This window comes from Mus musculus, chromosome 10, assembly GCF_000001635.26.
Source record: "Mus musculus strain C57BL/6J chromosome 10, GRCm38.p6 C57BL/6J".
NCBI lineage: Eukaryota > Metazoa > Chordata > Mammalia > Rodentia > Muridae > Mus > Mus musculus.
Window position 1 is genome coordinate 90,890,397 of NC_000076.6, and position 19,412 is coordinate 90,909,808.

Genomic DNA, 19,412 nt, shown 5'->3' on the forward strand with positions numbered 1-19,412 from the left:
AAACACGTGGTTGTAGGTGCAATCTTCTATGTGCTGGCTCTTCTTTTTTAAATTGAAAGTAAAATTTTAATTCAATATATTCTGATCATGGGTTCTCATCTCAGATCCTCTCTAATATCCCATCCACCCAAACCCACACCCTCTCTTTTTCTCTCTCACTAGGATACAAACAGGCAACTAAAAAATCAATAATATTAATAAAATAAAATTTGATGTTTTTTTTTTAAAAAAAGAGAAACAGAATAGACTAGAACAAACTGAAGAAAAGAAGCCAAAGGAAATAAATCTCAAGACATACATGTAGATGCAGAGACTCACGGAAATCCCATTACAACACAAAATTAGAAACCATAATATATACACAAAAGACCTGAGGAGGGGGAGATTCCTATCAAAGCATTAGAAGATGGAAGAACTCCCCAAAATGCCTCTGAGTTCATTTTGTGCCAGCTATCTACCACTGGGCGTGGGGCCCAGCCTTAAGAGTGTTTGTATACCTGGTGAGCCTGTTGGAGAAAAGTCATTTCTCCTCTGGGAACTGTTATCAATTGGAGACAGCATCCAATAGGGATGAGGGCTGATGTCCGTTTCCTCTGTCAGTGCTGGGATCCCATCTGGCTTGTACCTGTGTAGGCAGGCCATGCGCATGAGCATGCTGCCACAGTCTCTGTGAGCTTGTCTCTGCACTATCCTGCTGTGTTTAGAGAGCCTTGTTCCCTTGGTGTCTTCCACCACCTAGGTCTCTTACAATCTCTCTGCCTCCTCTTCTGCAAGATTCCTTAAGCCCTGAGATGAAGGGATTTGATGGAGACATCCCTTTTAGGACTGAGTGTCCCAAGGTCTCTCGCTCTCTATACATTGTCCAGCTGTGGGTTTCTGTATTTATTCCCATTTACTGCAGAAGGGAGCTTCTCTGAGGATAACTGAGCAAGATACTGATCTTTAAGTATAGCAGAACGCCATTAGGGGTCATATTATTACTATATTCCTTTAGTGGAATATTGGTATGTAGGGTTTTCTCCTAAGTCTCAGGTTAATCTAGTCTTAGGTTCTTGGCCACCTGAGCAGTATCAGCGATAGATTCCATCTCAGAGAGTGGGCCTTACATCCAATCAAATATTGGTTGGTGACTCCCACAACTTTTATGCCACTATAGTACTAGGGACTCTTACAGGTGTGTCACCATTGCAGATAGAAGGGTTTGTAGCTGGGTTGGTGTTTGCCTTTCTCTCTGGTAGTGTGCAGAGTACCATGAACAGTAGGGGTGAAAGCTCTAGGAAGTGTGCCAGCTCTTGGTACAACTTCCTTCCTTCCTTCCTTCCTTCCTTCCTTCCTTCCTTCCTTCCTTCCTTTCCTTCCTTCCCTCCCTCCTCATCCATCCCTCTCTCCCCCCCTCTGTGTGTGTGTATGTGTGTGTGTGTGTGTAAGAGAGAGAGAGAGAGAGAGAGAGAGAGATCTGGCCTAGAGGTTAGAATTTACTACATACACCAGGCTAGAGTGATTCTCCTGCCGTTGCCTCCCGAGTATTGAGGTTACTGGTGTGTGCCACCACACCCAGCATCACACTGTCCTCTATATACTTCTGATGATCTTTGTCATCATTGCCAATGATATCTCCTTATGTTGGTGGAAAACTGAGACCAGACAAGTCAGGTCACTTCAATCAAACTTGAGTTTGAGAGAGGAATCCAATCGCAAGCGTGGAATCACAGCAGCTGTGGTTTTGTTTGTTTTTCAGGGGGAAAAATGAGTATCTTTATTAAAGAAACCCAAAGAACGTTCTTTAACATTACCACGTTACCTTCCTCTCTGGTACAAAGTACCTTCCAGTAACACGAACACTGGTCAGGACAGGTGAAGGCTCTAGAGTGTGTCCAACATAGCAACATGAACCCTGGGTCCAGTCACCTGCTGGGGAGAAAAGAAGTCAGGATTTGAGGGCAAGCAAGAATAACATCCAGTAGAAGCTTTTGGCCAAGTAACAGAGAATGGGAATAAAAGGGAATGGGAAGGGGCTGGAGAGATGGCTCAGCAGTTAAGAGCACTGACTGCTCTTCCTGAGGTCCCAGATTCCATTCACACCAACCACACAGTGGCTCACAACCATCTGTAAATCCTGATCCAAGAGATCTGATCATCTTCTTCTGGCATCCTTGGGTACCAGATGTGCAAGTGATCCACAGATATACATGCAGATAAAAAAAATAGATAGATAGATAGATAAAACTACAAACATAAAATAAAACAAAATAAAATGTAGCTTGTTTAGACTTGCAAAATATCTTTGAAAAGGTTAGTCTTTTATATTTTCTGAGCTGGAGGAATCTTTGATCTTGATGCTTAGAAAAATGAAACAGTACAAGACTATAAGGACATTTCTTTGGCGCCAATAGGTAATGCTGCCTGCGAGTTTTGAGCACAGGACTATACTTCATTAGAATATTCATAATCTGCAAGGAGGATACAGTGAAATCCCTGTGCTCTTCCACGTAGTGAAATGCCGAGCCGGCTAATAGAAATGCAGAAAGACAGTGCCAGGCTTTGTGAGTGGGCAGAAGGCCGGCAGATGGGCGCCTTCGTGCACAACTGAAAGATAAGGCATTTGGGGAGAAGGAATCCAAACCGTTCTCCCATGACGACAGGGATTTGAACTATCCGCCACAGCAAAGTTAAAAGATTTCACAGTCACTGTGCACCTTTGTTTCATGTATATATTTCTGTTGGAGCTGCATCTAAAAGAGCAGCCTTCTGTCAGGTGTACTGACAAAGGAACATCTTAAAGATAGCGTTACAAGCAGAAATCAGCATCCTGTTTAAACTGACAGCCATGGTTGGTAGATTTCTGGAATATTCTGAGCTATGTTTTTGTTTTTGTTTTGTTTTCTTTTTCAACAAATCTTAAGCAGTCATAATAAAGTGCGTGAAGGTCCAGGAAGACTGATTTTTAGGAGGGAGGCTCGTTTATTGAATCACACTTGCAAACTCAGCCTGGGGGAAATGCCAGCTTATTTAAGAACAGCATAGGGCTGGGGGGCAGGTCAGGCAGTCAGTCAACTTGGTTAGTTTTTCATCATGTAAGAGGAATATGACGTAAGCTACTTAAAACCTAAATGAGGGCTGGGCAAGATGGCTTGACAAGTAAAGGTGCTTGCTGCCAAGCCTCACATCCTGAGTTCAAATCCCTGGAACCACATGGTGGAAGGAGAAAATCAAGTGTGGCAAGTTATCCTCTGACCTCCATATGTGTGCTGTGGCACCCATATGCCCGTACATGCACACATATGAAATAAATAAATAAACATTTTTAAAAACCTTAAACCCAAGACAACTTGGGCAAAATGACCAAATGACCAATAGGTAGCAAGTAAGTAAAATTCAAGGTAGCATAATATATATTTTATATTTGTATGTGTATATTTATTATATATACAATAAATTTTAGCTCTTCTTCTGTGAAACTTGATAGAAATAGAAAAATAATTCACATAGCTAAAGACTAGGTATGTGTCAAGAGCTGTTGCATCGTGGGGCACGCATGGATACAGAAGGGGGAAAATATATTTATGAATGTAGTCATAATTTATTGGTTTAGAAAGTGGTGTTTAGAGATATGCCCATAGCTCCACAGCATCTTCCTTTGAGTAAAGCAAGCTTGAGAATCAGACAAACCTGATTCAGATCCCACAGTCTTCACGCAAGGGCTCTTGGGTAAGTAACTGAGCTCTCGGCTAAACCGCAGTTCATCTATAAGGTGAGAAGCCCTTCCATATAGGGATGTAGGAAGGGAATGGCTGTCAGGCATTAAAGGACATGACTGGGGACCCAGGCTCCTTGGATTTCTCCTCCACGGATGCCTCTGCAGTACTGTCCTTGAAAGCACTAGCACCTATTAGAACCCTGACTGGCCTACTTTAATCCTCATGTATCCATTGTTTCCTGTTCATTGAGTCTTGCCTCTCCCCCTCTCGCCCTTCCCCTCCTTCTTCCCCTTCCCAACTTGTTTCAAGGCTTGCTTTGGGCATTGCAGAAATAACAATGGTAAAGGAGTCCCTGTGCCCTGCTCTTAGCAAGCCCATATGGGAAGGGTTGGTGCATAAACACAAGTAATTTAACAGAGAGAAGTGTAATTACCTAGAAGTCCCCAGGCAAACATTCCAAGCAGATGCTGGAGCAGAGTGGAAGGAGGTGAGGGCAGGTGGAGAGAGTGTAGAGACACTAGGTGAAGATGAGTGTGTGTGTGTGTGTGTGTGTGTGTGTGTGTGTGTGTGTACAGGTGTAATCACTCAGGCCTGTATAAATGTGTCCTGTGTGGAGGGTATGGATGGAGAGGGACAGACTCCACCAGGCTTAACCATGCAGTTAGGAGGGAGCTCTTTATTCTAAGAGCATTAGGAATTCAGAGAGTTTTTGGTCCTTCAGTGGTAAGAGCTGGTTTATGGTTTTCAAGGGAATCAATCTCATGGTCAATGGGCCAAGTAGAACTCTGGGGCTCTCTGCTTTCTCTACCCCGGCTTTCTGTCTGTCACTCCCACCAACCTGTCTAGACCAAAACGTGCCCCTGATTGCATTCCCAGTCTCTCATAGGGTAGGGCTAATGCTGCTTATACCTCTTTGTACTGATTGTCTTGTAGTGTATATACAAATTCTTTTTTTTTTTCCTCGTCTCAAACTAAAGAGTTAACTCGGATACATGTTGTTTCAGGTTTTAAAAATCAGTTTGATTGGCCACAGGAAACGCATTTTGGCATCTTTGGGAGATAGGCTGCACGACGACCCTCCACAGAAGCCCCCTCGGTCCATCACCCTCAGGGTAAGTACCACCACACTCATTTTTCTCTCTTCAGTTCTCCTCAAAAAGTAATGTTGTGCGATAAGATGGCAGAAGCCGTGGAAGAGGAAACACAGGCCGGCTCCTCAATGCTTGCCTTACCTGTACAGAAAACAATCTCCCTTTTGACTGTGTTCAGTTTTCTCAATATATAATTCAGAGACTTAGAAAGCATTGTAAAAGAATTCAGTTTGACTAACCACCACCCTGTTAGGACCTCCCCCTACTCCCACCCCCTTCATCTCTTGTTTCTCACTCCCAAGAGAAAGGAAATGAGTTTTCTGTCAGACTCCTCAAACCCACAAAAACAAAAGAAATCGATCAAGGACCACAGTTAAGTAAAAATCGATTTAAAATTAACCTCAGGGTCTTCTGTTTTTTGAGAGATGAAAAATGATCATTTTACCCACTTCAAAAATATTAAGACTATAGACTCTAAATTTTTAGTTAGTAAACTCCAATTGGTTCCTTCAGCTATATTTTAGAAACAGGGGGTAGAAGAACTAGAGAAAAACTATAAAAGGTAAAACAAAAAAGAAAAGTGAGTAAGAAGGGGGTGGGGGGAAAGGAGCCGATTCCCTGGCAAGATGATAAAGACAGCGCATATCCTCCCTTCCTTTAACAAAGCCCACGTGCTCTCTTCTAAAGTCCATTGGAAAGCCAAGGTCTCCTTGACAAGCTCAGCTCTCTGCTTACTCCTACTCCTGCGCTTGTTTACATCGTGTTCCCATCGCAAATGTCAGAGAAGGTAGCCACAATTGATGAACACAGGCACAGGCCTCCGTATGCATGCTCCTGGGGAATAACTGGCCCTGATAGGTGACTTCAGTAAACCGCAGGCCACAGAGAGCGTGGCAGCAGGCTGGACAGGATAGAAGCTTCTAGGATGATGAGTCGGATTCAGCTTTGAAGAGAAAAATAAGCAGAGGCCACGAGACGCAGGAGGTCATAAGATGCTCCCTCCGGGAGCCAGGAAGAACTGAGTACTGAGAGGTTTGGGATATGCTAGGATATGTGTAGGCTACTTCAGGGTTTGACGCATTAGGGAAGCAGAAGTAAGACTTATACTATGGCTCCCAAAGAGAGGGGTCCTCTAATAAATTAGAAAAATTAGGCTAGAAAGGGATTATTATCTTGCCCTCCTCTTACTTTGTGGAAGGATGGGAGAACTCCGAGCACCATCGTTATGAGTGCGCTGAGAGGCCTCCTCAGAGGAATAGAAATTTCCAGTTTGCTCCCTGGTCTTTCCCTTCTGAGCCTCTCACCCTGACTCCCAAGAAAAGTCTTACAGAAATAACAAATTAAAGATGGGGCAAAGTCTAGCCAAAAGGAAAAAAAAAAATGGGTGTAACACCGCCAAAGGAAGTCAGGGGAAGACATGGCAGCTGAATCTGATGATTCCAGCCCTCTTGTGGCTTGTGAACACCAAGGCTCGGCCACTGCTGTCCCTCCTTACTTCCGGCCAGTTTGCAGCTAGGGTTGTCTTTGCTGTTGAAAGCATCCTCTGTCATTATACGCATTGCTCTGCAGTCTGTACGTTGTGTGACATGCTATGTTACCATACTGTGTCCAACTTCCCAGCCCTGTTGTCCCACCACACTTTGGTAGAGGATCAAGACCCATCTGGTCCCATGTTAGCTTCTTGTAACGGCACATCCACTGCAGTGAGGATGAGCTCCCCATAGCTCCTGCCCTGGTAAACACGTGATAGTTGGGGTACCCCTCTGAGATGAACCTCCTTCCTGAGATCATTCACCTGGGTATTGGGTTGGTTTTGTTTTTTGTTTTTTTTTTAAGACACCTGATGATATTTTAAATACTTTGGCCTGAAGTCATTGACTTGATCACGCCATTACAGGATTAAACAGTGCAATGTTAGCAATCCCAGCAGATGAGTGAAAACCACTCCCGCCCCACCCCACCCCACCCCGTAGCTTGTTGTGTTTCGTATTTCACAATTTTTGAAACCAAAGGCTAGCCACAAAGAGCATGGTATTTATTTCATGATGTATTTCCATTCAGGAACCCAGTGGTAATCACACTCCTCCTCAGTTGTCTCCATCACTTAGCCAAAGCACTTACACCACTGGTGGCTCCCTAGACGTTCCTCACATTATCATGCAGGGCGATGCAAGGAGGAGAAGAAATGAAAACTACTTTGATGATATTCCCCGATCAAAGCTGGAGAGGCAGATGGCTCAGGTAAGGTGTTCGAAGCCTCTGTGATGTGTTTGCCTTTTGCCTGCAGCAGTAATGCATTCAAATACTGAAGAGCAGCTCATGATGGACGCCTACCGGTCCATGCCTCAGTGGGAAGTTACCATTTTATAAAGTGTGCTGCATTCTGGGCTCTCTTGAACTAGCTTGGACCAGCCCCCTCTAGGAGATGGATACATATGTATCCCATTGAATCCACTCATTCTCAGTGGATTAGATCTATCCCACCTTACTGCACTCAAAATCTTTTTGGAAATTAATAAAACTGGCTCAGAATCAAGTCACAACAAAAATGAATATAAAAGTCTAAGTTCTAAGTGCCAATTGGGTGGATGACAGGGCAGAAGTTTGGGGGAAAAGATTAGCTACATGTGAGGTCATTTCCTCCCAACTTTACCTACAATTACCCTAGGGGGAGTAGTTACATCATCCCACATCACCACCCCACATTCTCTCCTTGAACAATTAGAAAGAACAACGCTGCCTAACACAAATATTTGTCCAGTTTTCCCTCCATGGTACAAATGTTCACTCTACTCTGCCCCCAGTCTCTTCCCAGAAACTTGAGTCAGCCTTAGCTGAACAGTGACACAGGGCGGTGTCAGATGGGCAGCTGTTTCTGCAGCTTTGTTGCTCCACACAGAGATAGTGTATCCATGGCTATGGGCAGAATCTGCTCTTTGCTTCCCCATTGTCAGCTCAGCCCGAAAGGCTGAGATTCCTCCTCCTCCTTCTGCCTCCCACACATTAGCTGAGAACTCAGAGGTGAAAATTTGACTATAATTGTTTTGCCTTAGTTGTTTTTTTTTTTTTTAAGTGAGATTATGGTTTTGAAAGCCTTTTAACTCAAGGAAGAAATATGTGAAGAGAATGTTCTAGAAACCATGACTATATTGCATACACTGTTGTTGCTGAGAGAAGGCCTGCTTTACCCTGTCTCGGTACTAAGTTGTTCTCAGTGGTGGCAGTGTTAGGACAGGTTTGTTTCTTGTTAAGTGGGATGGAATATTGGGAGAGGGAAGAAAAGGATACTTTTCCTATTCTCAGAGGTTGGCTATTTCCTTTAAATCTGTTTGATGTTCCAACTGAGGCTCCTTTAACTCAGGAGGATCCAGGCACCTCCCCACGCTGCTCTTTCATTCCCAGATCTTAGTATTTGTAGATCAGTACTTGTGGATCACCTATGTGGTTCAGTTTATCCAACGACAACATCTCAGGGACAAGGCTTTCAACCTTGAACCATATGGTCTTTATATAGTCATTCAAATTTAGTCATTTTTTGGACCCTTGTCTTCCTGAATGAGGCAGGATTGCTCTTTCATGAGCATTAACTATTACTGACTGAGTCACTTTGAGGAATCAAAAGAATTACCTGTCTCAGCTACCTATCATTTGCAAAATTTCTCCACATAGGGCAGTCTTTTCAATGAGGAATTAATTATTCTTCTGCCCATGTGAAGATACTCAAAGGAATGGGGCAAAATCGTTCTCTTAGTTTCTCCTTCTGAATCCTAAGCAGGGCCAGGGGTACATTTAATAGCTCACATCTTTTTGCCATCACTTCATCCTGAAACGCATTTCTCTTTAGGACTTGTCTTACCTTGAGAAAATTGAATGAACCTTTATCTGGCCAGGTGAGGAAAGCCCATAAGGCAGAGAGCAGAGTGAGATCAGCAGGTTGAAGGGCCATGGTAGAGAGGCTGTGAACATACTTACCTCTCGGGTCCAACTAACAGCAATCAGATGACCGATAGAGGCAGGGGCTCCATCAGCAGCCCAGAGCTTATTAGAAGCCTTCTGCAATCCTGCAGTTCAATATCACACTTTAGCTGCAGAGAAAATAGAAGACAGCACCACTGGAATCCGATCAATAAGAAAAAGAGACTCTGGGATTGCAGTTCTCTAGGTTGGATTCATTTTGGTCTTTGAATTTGTTTTGTGAGAGTGTGTTAGCAAGGACAAAGACCATAGAGCGGTGACTATATGCTGCGTAAGATGTTGCCATTCCAAAACTTTAACCCCTCAAAATATGAAGTACTTGGTGATTTTGTTGCTTGAACAGTTGATCTGACTTTAATTATAGCCAGCCACTCAGTTGGTGTTTTGTTGTTTTTCTTAATCGTCCCCATTTGGAACTGGGGTCATTTGCTGTCTGTTTACTTTTTTGACAGTCTGAAATATTTGTCCCGGATCATATTTCCCCTGTTTTCGTATATTGAGCTAATCAACTTATGTTCCCAAGAATTGGAACTAACAACTAAAATCCCTATAAGCAAGCATTATCTCAACCAGCAGCATGGTTCCAGTCCGGTTTTCCCAAGGGTTTCTCCCGAGAGGCTTACAATAATATAAGTCAATTCCTCTCTATTTCCCGTAAAACAGTGAAGTCCACCTCTGTGCTCACTTTCTTTCCTGCTAGAGAAGGGGGACACAATTGGTAGGAGGTTCCCCCAGGACAGGGTCTCATGCTTACAAACCCTCCTACACCGTCCTTTTCAGCTCTAGGGGGATTTGGAATGCCAGCCCAAGACCAAAACCCTTTTAAGTTCTAAGTGGCTGCAGTCATTCTTGGGACTTTTGCCTTCTCAGGTCCTGCCCAGAAAATTCTACTTTACTTAAGTGAAAGAAGCTGAGTCAAAGCTTGATATTGAGATCACTATAATATGCATTCTGCCTGTGAGCTTTGTCTGCTGGCGGACATTGAAAATGTAATGCCAGGGTACTATTGTACTCTTCGTTTCCAGTGTAAAACAATATGAATGATACCTGTCTTGAGCCATCACGATGGCTTCAAGGGTAAGGGCCCTCACCAACAAGCCGGACGATCCATCATCCCAGGGGCTTTCATATAGTCAGAGAAAGCCAAGCCAATCTCTCCTCTAACCTCCACATGTGTACTGTGGTACGTTGCACTCTCGAGAACGTGCACACGCGCACGTGCATGTGCAGACACACACAGACACACACACACACACAGAATGTAAGTAAATAAATAATACCTGTCTTGAAATACAGGTGCTTTGCAAATATCATGACTGCTGTTTAGCTTTATTCCAATATAAGCACTACTCTGGCATCAATATGAAAAGCAGAATTGATTCCAACACCAATAACACTTTGAAAAGTGAGTGCAATGATGCAGGCACATCTCGACAATGGTCTTCCTGCTGTGCTGAAATGTGGTTTCTCTAGCCTATGCTTCTAGACCAAGCTCATTAGCCCGGAAGTTACTAAATGGCTCTCTCCATTTCCCTACCCCTAATAAATAAACGTTGTGCTCACACTGACATAATTATACCTCCATGTGTATGGTGCCTTTAAATTTCCAGGGTATCTTAGCATCTGTTTTATCTCCTCACAGCATAAAGAAGGTGCCCTGCGCATGGCTGATGTGCACACTGCACAAAGCAGAGCAGCAGTATGTTCTAGTTTCTGTGGAGACGAGACAGTGAATGTAATGTGGGCTATACACCAGATGGAGGAAAATATTCTTACTATTTAAGGCCTAATTGCAACATGTAGAAGTTTTTCTTGACTTTGGAGGAGTCAAAGTACTCTTGAAATGAGGCAGGGAGGAGGCTGGGTTTATGGTGTTGGGAGGCATGGTCTCTGGACTCAGGAAGAGAAGAGCTGAGTCCCCCACAGGCTGAAATGCAGTGGCCATTTATAGAAGGCTTCCCTTTGCAGAAAGTCATAGGAAAAATGAAATAGTACATGTGTCTTCGTAAATAAAGATCAGCTCTAAACAGTAAGAGAGACACGGTCCTTCCACACCAATGTAGGCTTGGATGCTACCAAGGAAAACTCACAGTGTACAATGCTTTGTGTTTTGACTGCTCTTGTTGTTACAAAAATGAAACAAAGTCTGACAGTACTGCCTGGAGCATTTATTAGACACTCTGAAGGCCTTTTCCAAATGGTTTCTAATTCATTAGAAAGCTAATTCAGCTGAAAGCCTAATATTTCTTGATCTGCGAAGAATTACTTAATATCTGTAACTAGATTGATCACTCCCTCATTTGAAAGTACTTTACATGTATTAGTTTCACAGTCCTCATTCATTTGCTATTATTAAAAGGAAGGAACTAGAGGCATTCTTGTGAGGGCCCTGCTACCACCTTCCCTACTGGTCCCTACCGGGTATTGCTCTATTTCTCTTATTTAATTCTCCAAACAGTCCATCCTTGTAAATAAATAGCAGGTTACTATAACTCCTGCCTTCTTCCCCAATAGCCCCTGAGGCCCAATCCTATCAAATAGTTTGATGACCATTCAACAAGTAGCAGTGTAATAGATTGTGAATATGTAGTTGCATATGTCGATTGCATATATGTAGTTGCATATGTCGATTGCATATATGTAGTTGCATATGTCGATTGCACATATGTAGTTGCATATGTCGATTGCATATATGCAGTTGCAGATAAAGAAGGCGCACCATGAGCAGCTTAGCGGAAACTTCATGGCTCAGTTCATGCTTGCCGTCAGGAAGCCTGTTAAACAAAAAGTGGCAAGGTTTATAGCAGATAAAGTAGAAACCTTTTCCATCTTGGCACCACTGTGTCCTCCCATGTCTACAAAAAGCTTTGTGTCAGGTATGGAATTACTCTGTACCCAGAAATTCTTGGCTGGGTGATTCTCCAAATAAGGAAGCTGGGTTTTTTTTTTTCATAGTTTCTTCAGTTGGGGTTCTGAGTTGATTTCTTTCTGCCTATGCAACTTGGACCAAGTCATTTTGTATTTCTGAACTTTAATTTACTTGGCTTTAAGATGTGAACAATGCCTGCTATTCGGGTTTGTGTGTGTCAGATAATGTGTGCAGAAGTATTAAGGCTGGATAGGTGGACACATGATGGATGGATGGATGATGGATGGATAGATGGATGGATGGATGGGTAGGTAAGTAGGTAGGTAGATGATAGATAAATAGATAATATATGTTAGATACATACATACATATATAGAAATATGCATACATACATACATAGTCTTAGTTACTTTTTATCGCTGTGACAAAGCAACTTATAGAAGAAAGATTATTTGGGACATACAGCCTCAGATGGTTAGCTGATGAGCATCATGGCAGGGAACATGGCAGCAGGCAGGCAGGCATGGCACTGGAGCAGTACATAAACCAGAGAAGTAAGGTGTTCCCCAGAACACTTACCCTTTTCTAAAAAGGACGAAAGCTTATAATTTATTTACCCTATCCTATTTCTCCTGAGAGAAAAAACTGTTCTTTCCTAGACGTTCTGTCCAGTGCTCAGCATTTTTTCGAAGTCTACAGTATGAGCCTTCAGAAAAATAATAGCTGTGTTGGAAGAAACAGTTTTTATTACTGTATTACATCATATACTTTCTAATGTCCGTGGGTTAGCTATTTGTTTTAGATTTTCCTCAGAGAGCTCCTAAATATAAAGGTTTTTTTTTTCCCCATCCATGGTTTCAAATTTTTCTTCCATAGTCTAGAGCAGTGGTTCTCAACCTGTGGGTCACAACCTCTTGAGGGTTGAATAAGGATTCTTTAACAGGGGTCACATATCAGATATCTTGCCCAGTAGATTATTTACGTTGGGATTCCTAACAGTCACAAAGTTACAGTTGTGAAGTAGCAACAAGAATAATTTTATGGCTAGGGGTCACCACAACATAAGGAACTGTGTTAAAGGGTTGTCGCATTAGAAAATTAGTGGACCTCCTCCCACTGAAGCACAGGCAGATAATGTGTCACCGACAAGGCTGAGAATGGACTCTCTGACATCAAGAGCTTCCTCCCTCACAGCTTGCCAAGTTGATAAGCTGGCACTTCAGCTTCCAAGACGGTTTAAGAAGCTGCCACTCTCCATGAGCTGAGAAGCCAAACCGACCACTCCTGCTGCTGAAGGGCTCACACCAAGCACAAGGAGAAAACGGTGCTTCCAGACTCGGACTTAAACCTGAAGTGCTGTGCACTTCCTTGGTTAACTTAGTCAATTCATTGCCTCTTCTCAAAATATACCCTTTTTTTTTTTTTTTTAGCTCCGACAACTTTGGGCTTAAAAATGCTCATGTGGTTAGTGTCTTTTGTATCCCCATATTGGTCTTTACATAATCAGAAAAAAAGGGGGGAGAGTTGCCTTTTGAGGTTCGCCCTTGTATTATACATCTGGAATCTTTTGTCCTCAGCAAGTTCATCAAAGAAGCAAATGGGATGCCTGGAGTTTGTCCTGACAGGCTTTAGTCAGACCTAAATCCCTCCAATTATTTTTCTGGAGAAATTAAAACCTTTTTTTTCCTTTTAAGTCAATAGAAAAGATTCTATTTTCAACGGAATAGAGAAATAGGACAATATTTGAAAACCCTGGTTCAGTGGAACTGACCTTGTGGTTTTCATAGTGCCTCGGGCTTGCTGACATTGAGCAGCTTGCTCTCAAAGACACACACCAGGCTATTTTTCTACTTGTTAAATTTTTTGGAATGTTCCTCATTATATTCAGTCCAGTTCTTGAGTCCATGGGTCAGAGTTTCAGCTGTTATAATCTGACCTTGCTCAATTTTAAAGGGTAGGAGAATTCTATCATTCTCTTCTCCCTCCTCCTTTTCTTCTTCTAGTGATAAAAATAAAGAAAAGAAGGTTGGGTTTGGGTTTTTTTTTTTTTCAATATAGAGGAAATAGGGCTGGTGGTGCATACCTCTTAGTTAATTCTGTTAGTACATGACTAAAGTTCCATGTCGGTGAGGACTCTCTGGATACATATGAGTAACAACAGCAACAAAACATCCCAAGATGGCTAATGTTGAAAGGGCTGTACTTAGTCACATTGCTGTAAAGTCCAGGTGGTCTTCTAGTCAGGTGTTTATAGCCAGGTGGTCTTCTAGCCAGGTGGTCTTCTAGCCAGGTGGTCTTCTAGCCAGGTGTTTATAGCCAGGTGGTCTCCTAGCCAGGTGTTTATAGCCAGGTGTTTATAACCAGGTGTTTATAGCCAGGTGGTCTTCTAGCCAGGTGGTCTAATGCCAGGATTATTGAGCTCTGGTGTTTCCACCTTCCTTCCACATGCTGGCATTTACTCAAGTGATTGTTGCCAATTAAAACCAGACCATAAGCTTTCTTTTTCTTTTTCAAAGTCTGTTGAAGAGATTCTATTTTCTGAATAAAGAAACAGGACAATCTTTGAAAACCCCATCTCGGTGGAACTGACCTTGTGGGTTTTGTAGGCTTGCTGACCAACCCCGTGATCCTTTCTCTGAGGCTCCCTATGCTCCTTTCCGTTGGTTCCTTTTCCCTAATAGGCTTACCCCACAGGTGGGGAGTTTCATGACCAGTTCCTCAAAAGTTTGATCCTACATCAAAGAGAGCTAATCCTTCCATCTTGAAAGTGTGGTTTAAGTCCAATCAGTTCAGATCAGCCTGGTTTGCATCAATTGTCTCTCTCTAAGCCAGCCACAGAGGTAGAGGTATGTGTGTCCTTTTCTATGTGTGCTGTGGCAGGAAAGGGACTCTCAGCATGGACAGTCAGATTCCACTGGTAGGAAACAGGATTCATTTCTAAGCAGACAGAAATAGTCACAATAGCCAACTGGATAAACTTGCTTGACCTTTCCAATCCTGCCAATGTCCATTAGAAATTAGTTACATTATAAGGGCATTGATGTCAGTCTTCATGATTAGTTTGATGAGCTTTTAGACTCCCAAATTTGAAGTAAAGAAGTGAACCCTAAAAAAAAAATAAGCCCACTTCTGTCAACTTGAACCAGCTCTTTAGTTCTCTCGACTGATGTAACGAATGCCTAGCACACATCATTGCTTTGGAGTACAAATAGAGTCTTATTTGTCAGACCATTTCAGAGACTCTAAAGCTATACATTTGGATCATCTTCATATATCTTATTATTTCTAATTTTCTTCTTCATCCTGCCTTTTCTACGGCAACAGAATAAATGCAGAATTTGGCTGTTTTACAAAACTATATCTATTTTCCAGCTTGTAAGCCCAAACCTCTCCAATGATGTGGGAATCATATTCCTTATGAATGCAAACAGTTCCTGCTCATGTTATAAGCTAGCTCCGCCCCGAAAGGATTTATGACGCATAACCGTTCTTAAATACGTTGAGCATGTCAAGATCTTTATGAATGACATGTTTCAAAACTATCGAAATATATTTCCATTTATAAGGTATTTGTGAGATCAGTATTGTGTCTGATTGATATCTGTGTCTTGTATACAAGGTACTAGGATAAAAGGCAATTGGATGCCTTCCCCTTTCTCTATTAGCCGTATCTAATTCCTTGCCCGTGTCCTTCTAATAAGCAGGATGGGAGCTACACAGCAGCCTGGCTCCTCAGCTTTGGTCACATCTGCATCTTCATGGTGAACACCATTAGCGTACCATAAGTTCTTCCGAGCTTTTCCTGTCGTGTTCCCAGACACTCGCAATGCACATGAGCCACACCTCCCTTCTCAGCCCAGAACGGTGCTGGGCTTTGTTTTGTTTGTTTGTTTGTTTGTTTTTTCATTCATATTGTTTCCTATCAAGTTCTTTGTCAGTGACCCTAGACTATTGAAGCATTTGTGGAACTTGGTTTGGTCTAGGTACATCAGCATGCTCCTTCCCAATTCTGTACTGTGCTAAACTGAAGTGGGAAGAAAGCATAGCTCTTAGGTCGTCTACCAATGAATCAAGTGAAGCCTTGTGCAAAGTCCAGCTGAGGGGAAGCTGTAGCTTCCTACCAGAACCCTCCTAAATTGACATCATTCAGGGTGATTGAGGGTTCAGCTAGCTTTTGTTTGTTCCCAGATTCTCCGTGAAGATAAAATGAGGACACAGTGGAATCTCAGAAAATAGCCTCTGACAAATGGCCCTGCCCAGTGCTTCTTTTTAACCAGAAGCAAGAAATGAATGCTGAACATATAGTTAACAAATGAGCTGAAATAAAGAGAATGATGGCCTCAGTCTGCAAGAAAGGACTGTAATGTATATGTTGGAGAGGCATTACTGGCAGAAGAAAAAAAAAACATTACTTTGCAAAAATCCACTTTCTTTTGCAGCAGCAGTCTCTGCTATGATAAAGAGTTGATGGTTGCTTTTCTGAGCAAGTTGTTAATATTTCTGCTCACTGCTACTCTGAAACACATTTGTTCAGTAGAGATGGCATTTCGGCTTTGAGGTAGACTATGTACAACAGCCCTGTTGCTATAAACAGCATGATCCCAATTTTCTTAAATTCACAGCAGCAGAGAGAACTCCAGAGAGATCTAGAGAGCTACACGCTGAGCACACAGACAGCTTCCTGTTTCGTTTCTAATCCCCCTCTGTTTTTCTCCTGCAAAGAGATTTTACAAATAAGTGTGTCACACCAAGGACAGCTACAACTGTCATTTCAGGGGAATGCAGGTTATAGATTCTATCAACCAATAGGTGATAGCAATACCATGAGCCTATCGTCCTCTGCCACACCGAAAGATTATTTAATGTGCTGTTGGAACCAGGATCAGAGTTAACAAGGCAGAGGGGAGAAGGGGAAGGGGATGGAGAGTTTTGGGGCAAACACCTGAGTACACAGTACCAGAGCTTGTCCATTCCAGTGAAAACACGCTGTTTGCTTCCTCTCGAGTTTGCTAACCCTTATAATGCTGACACCTGCAACAGTGGGTCCCACATACAGATGTTTCCAGGGAAACACCAGTTGGCCTGATTCTTCCCTTCCAAGAATCTTCCCCATCGACCTAACGGGAAGGTCATGGGCATGCAGTTTTGGAAAGGTGGCTCTTGAGAAGAGGGTAAAGGAAGGGAGGTCGAGTTTTCTTGACTCTTTCGCTCCCTGCAAATAAAAAGCACTCATCCATAACTTTGGTAAAGAGGATCAGCAATGTAGCCACTCCTGCCTTTCGCTCTTTGAAACTTGAAATACATGGCAACCCCGAACGTGCAGCTGCTGGGAAGAGTGAAAGTCGGATCCAACCGTGAGGGTGACCAGTGTTCATCTCACAGCTCACACAGAAGGAGCGGGAGGAGGAGGATCATCTCAGTCTAGGGCAGATGGACAGAAGTGACTGGATCCTGACCTACAGCATCCAGGCGGGATCCAGTTAGTACACACAGAGAAGCAGGAGCCACAGAGCTATGGCTACTGCAGGGAAGCCTGCATGGGAGGCTCGGCTGGACTGGGCTTGTTTGGCACAGGTCTAAGCAAGCTGCTCAAGGAGCTGCCACGATCACTGGCTAAGGCCAAGGCTTCCTCTGGTAGAACCGCCTTTTTTTTTTTTTTTTTTTTTTTTTTTTCCCTGCTTCTGCCTTTGAACCTGTTTTGTCTTGCTTTAAGAGCGTTGTCACCCGGGAGAAGGAATAGATTCCTCTGTTGCTTTCCTTCTGAACCCTTCATATGTCCTCCTGGCCAATCTCTGAACACCCTCAAGTGTGAAAGTATTATACCAGCAAAAGAAAAAAAAAGAAAAAGAAACAAGAGAAAGTCCTTTTTTCTTTTCAGGTCTAAGATAAGACAGAAATTTTCATCACATATAGAATCTGACTGGAGGGCTGTGTTCACAGACGTTTCCTTATTAAACTAACTACGCCATATCAGCAGCCTTCCCTGAAGGTTTGCAGAGCCTAATTGGAAGGGCTGCGTAGATGGAGCTGTCAACACCCTGCCCACCATCAGATTCTCTACCCCAGGTGACTGCTCCCTCTGAAGGTGACCATGGAAAGGATCATGCCCGTAGCAACCATCCCTCCATAAACATCAATCAAAAGCAAGGCTGGTCCCTGCCCCTGTCCTCGCATGCCTCAGATGACCCACAGCTATCTTTTGGATGAGTGTCAGAGTGCCAGGGAGATAGTTTCATATGCTCTAAACTTTCCCCAGACCTGACACTTCAGATTGAAAGAACAATGATTTGGCAATGTGGGAAACGTAGTCTCCCTGAATGGGACAGAAAATGCTTCGGAGCTCAGAGAACGCCTTTCCGAGTCTGAGCATTGGAGGTGAATTCAGGGTACAAGGGAGCCAGCCCTGGCACACGTGAACGAAGAGGACCTCTTACAGCAGAGGGGCACAGGCAGACTCTTTAAAGCAAGTGTCTGTGTGGCTGCTTAAAGCAGAACGAGCTGGAGGAGGGGACAGGAGAGGAGCAGAAGTGAGAGGTGTCAGGGGTCAGAAGATTGAGAATTAGAGGCTACTGTGAAGACTTTTGGTTTTCTTCTCAGATACGGCAAGCTGAGGGTCACAGCCTGGGCTTTTCATTTTAAATGGGTCATTTGCGCTCCTGTGTCATGAATCTACACTAAGAGGACAATGGTAGAAGTAATAAAGGAAGTAATGAAGTATGGAAGTAGTGAAGGAATGAAGTATTGAAGCTACTAGTTAGGATGTAAAGTGATGATCAGGTGAAGGAGGTAGGGCTGACCTCAGGGAGTGAGAGCTAGGTTAGAAAGCACAGGAGGATTTGTGGCTAGACATAAAATGAAAAAAAAGGACTAAGAAGCAGGGGCTGCCTCTGGCTGATGGAAAGCATGGGTTGGGGTGTCTCAGGTTGAAATGCCAACTGAGTAAGTAGAGGTGTCAAGTCAGCTGCTGGATATCCAAGTGTGGCATTCTGAGAGAGAGAGTATGTGTGTGATGGTTTGTATATGCTCGGCCCAGGGAGTGGCCCTATTAGAAGGTGTGGCCTTGTTAGAGTAGGTATGGCCTTGTTGGAGTAGGTGTGTCACTACGCGTGTGGGCTTTACAACCCTCATCCTAACTGCCTGGAAGTTAAGTCTTCTACTAGCAGTCTTCGAATGAAGATGTAGAACTCTCAGCTCTGTCTGCGCCATGCCTCAAGATCTGGATCATAGGTGAGCCTTCCAATTCTGGATTGTAGTTCATTCCAGATATAGTCAAGTTGACAATCGGGAATAGCCATTAGAGAGAGGTCTAGACTGAAGATACAAACGTGGTCGTTAGGACCAGGAATGACCTCCGAGGAGAACCACAGAGGATAGAGTAGTCCAGACTCCAGTGGTCCAGGGATGGCCAGCTAATAGGAACAAAAAGAAGATAGGAAATAGAAAGGGAGATAAACACGTCAAGTAGGTCAAGTAAACTGGAAAGTTCTTTTGGTTTCAGTAAGGCAGCCTCAGGTGGAGACTTTACCTGAAGAACAAGAAATTGAGCTGGCCTCGGAAACTTGTGCTGTGTAAACGAGGAGTGTTCTGCTCTGTAATAGAAGATTTTGAGCTCTTTTTTTTTTCCCAAAAAAATATTTCAGTAGGGAAGGCCTAATGGAAGACGAGAGAGATAATTTACTGCAAACCACTAGACTGCTATCAGTTGAGTAGAGAAGAAAGCCATCTCTAGGAAGAAAACTTTGGTGATTGGTAGAATTCCTTCTGTTTTGTGACTAGATG

General features: G+C 43.2%; 1 protein-coding gene across 49 annotated transcripts in view; it reads left to right on the top strand.

The window, feature by feature from the left end:
* Positions 1 to 19,412, top strand: part of Anks1b (ankyrin repeat and sterile alpha motif domain containing 1B) — a 1,100,386-nt gene that overhangs the window by 1,017,482 nt on the left and 63,492 nt on the right. For 34 of the 49 annotated variants that reach the window (XM_030245360.1, XM_006514305.4, XM_006514301.3 and 31 more), the window contains 2 exons: positions 4,703 to 4,810; positions 6,851 to 7,030. In XM_030245360.1, coding sequence (XP_030101220.1) covers positions 4,703 to 4,810; positions 6,851 to 7,030 — 288 coding nt within the window. The remainder of the gene's footprint in view (positions 1 to 4,702; positions 4,811 to 6,850; positions 7,031 to 19,412) is intronic. The other 15 variants (XM_030245368.1, XM_030245369.1, XM_030245371.1 and 12 more) reach the window with 2 other exon arrangements.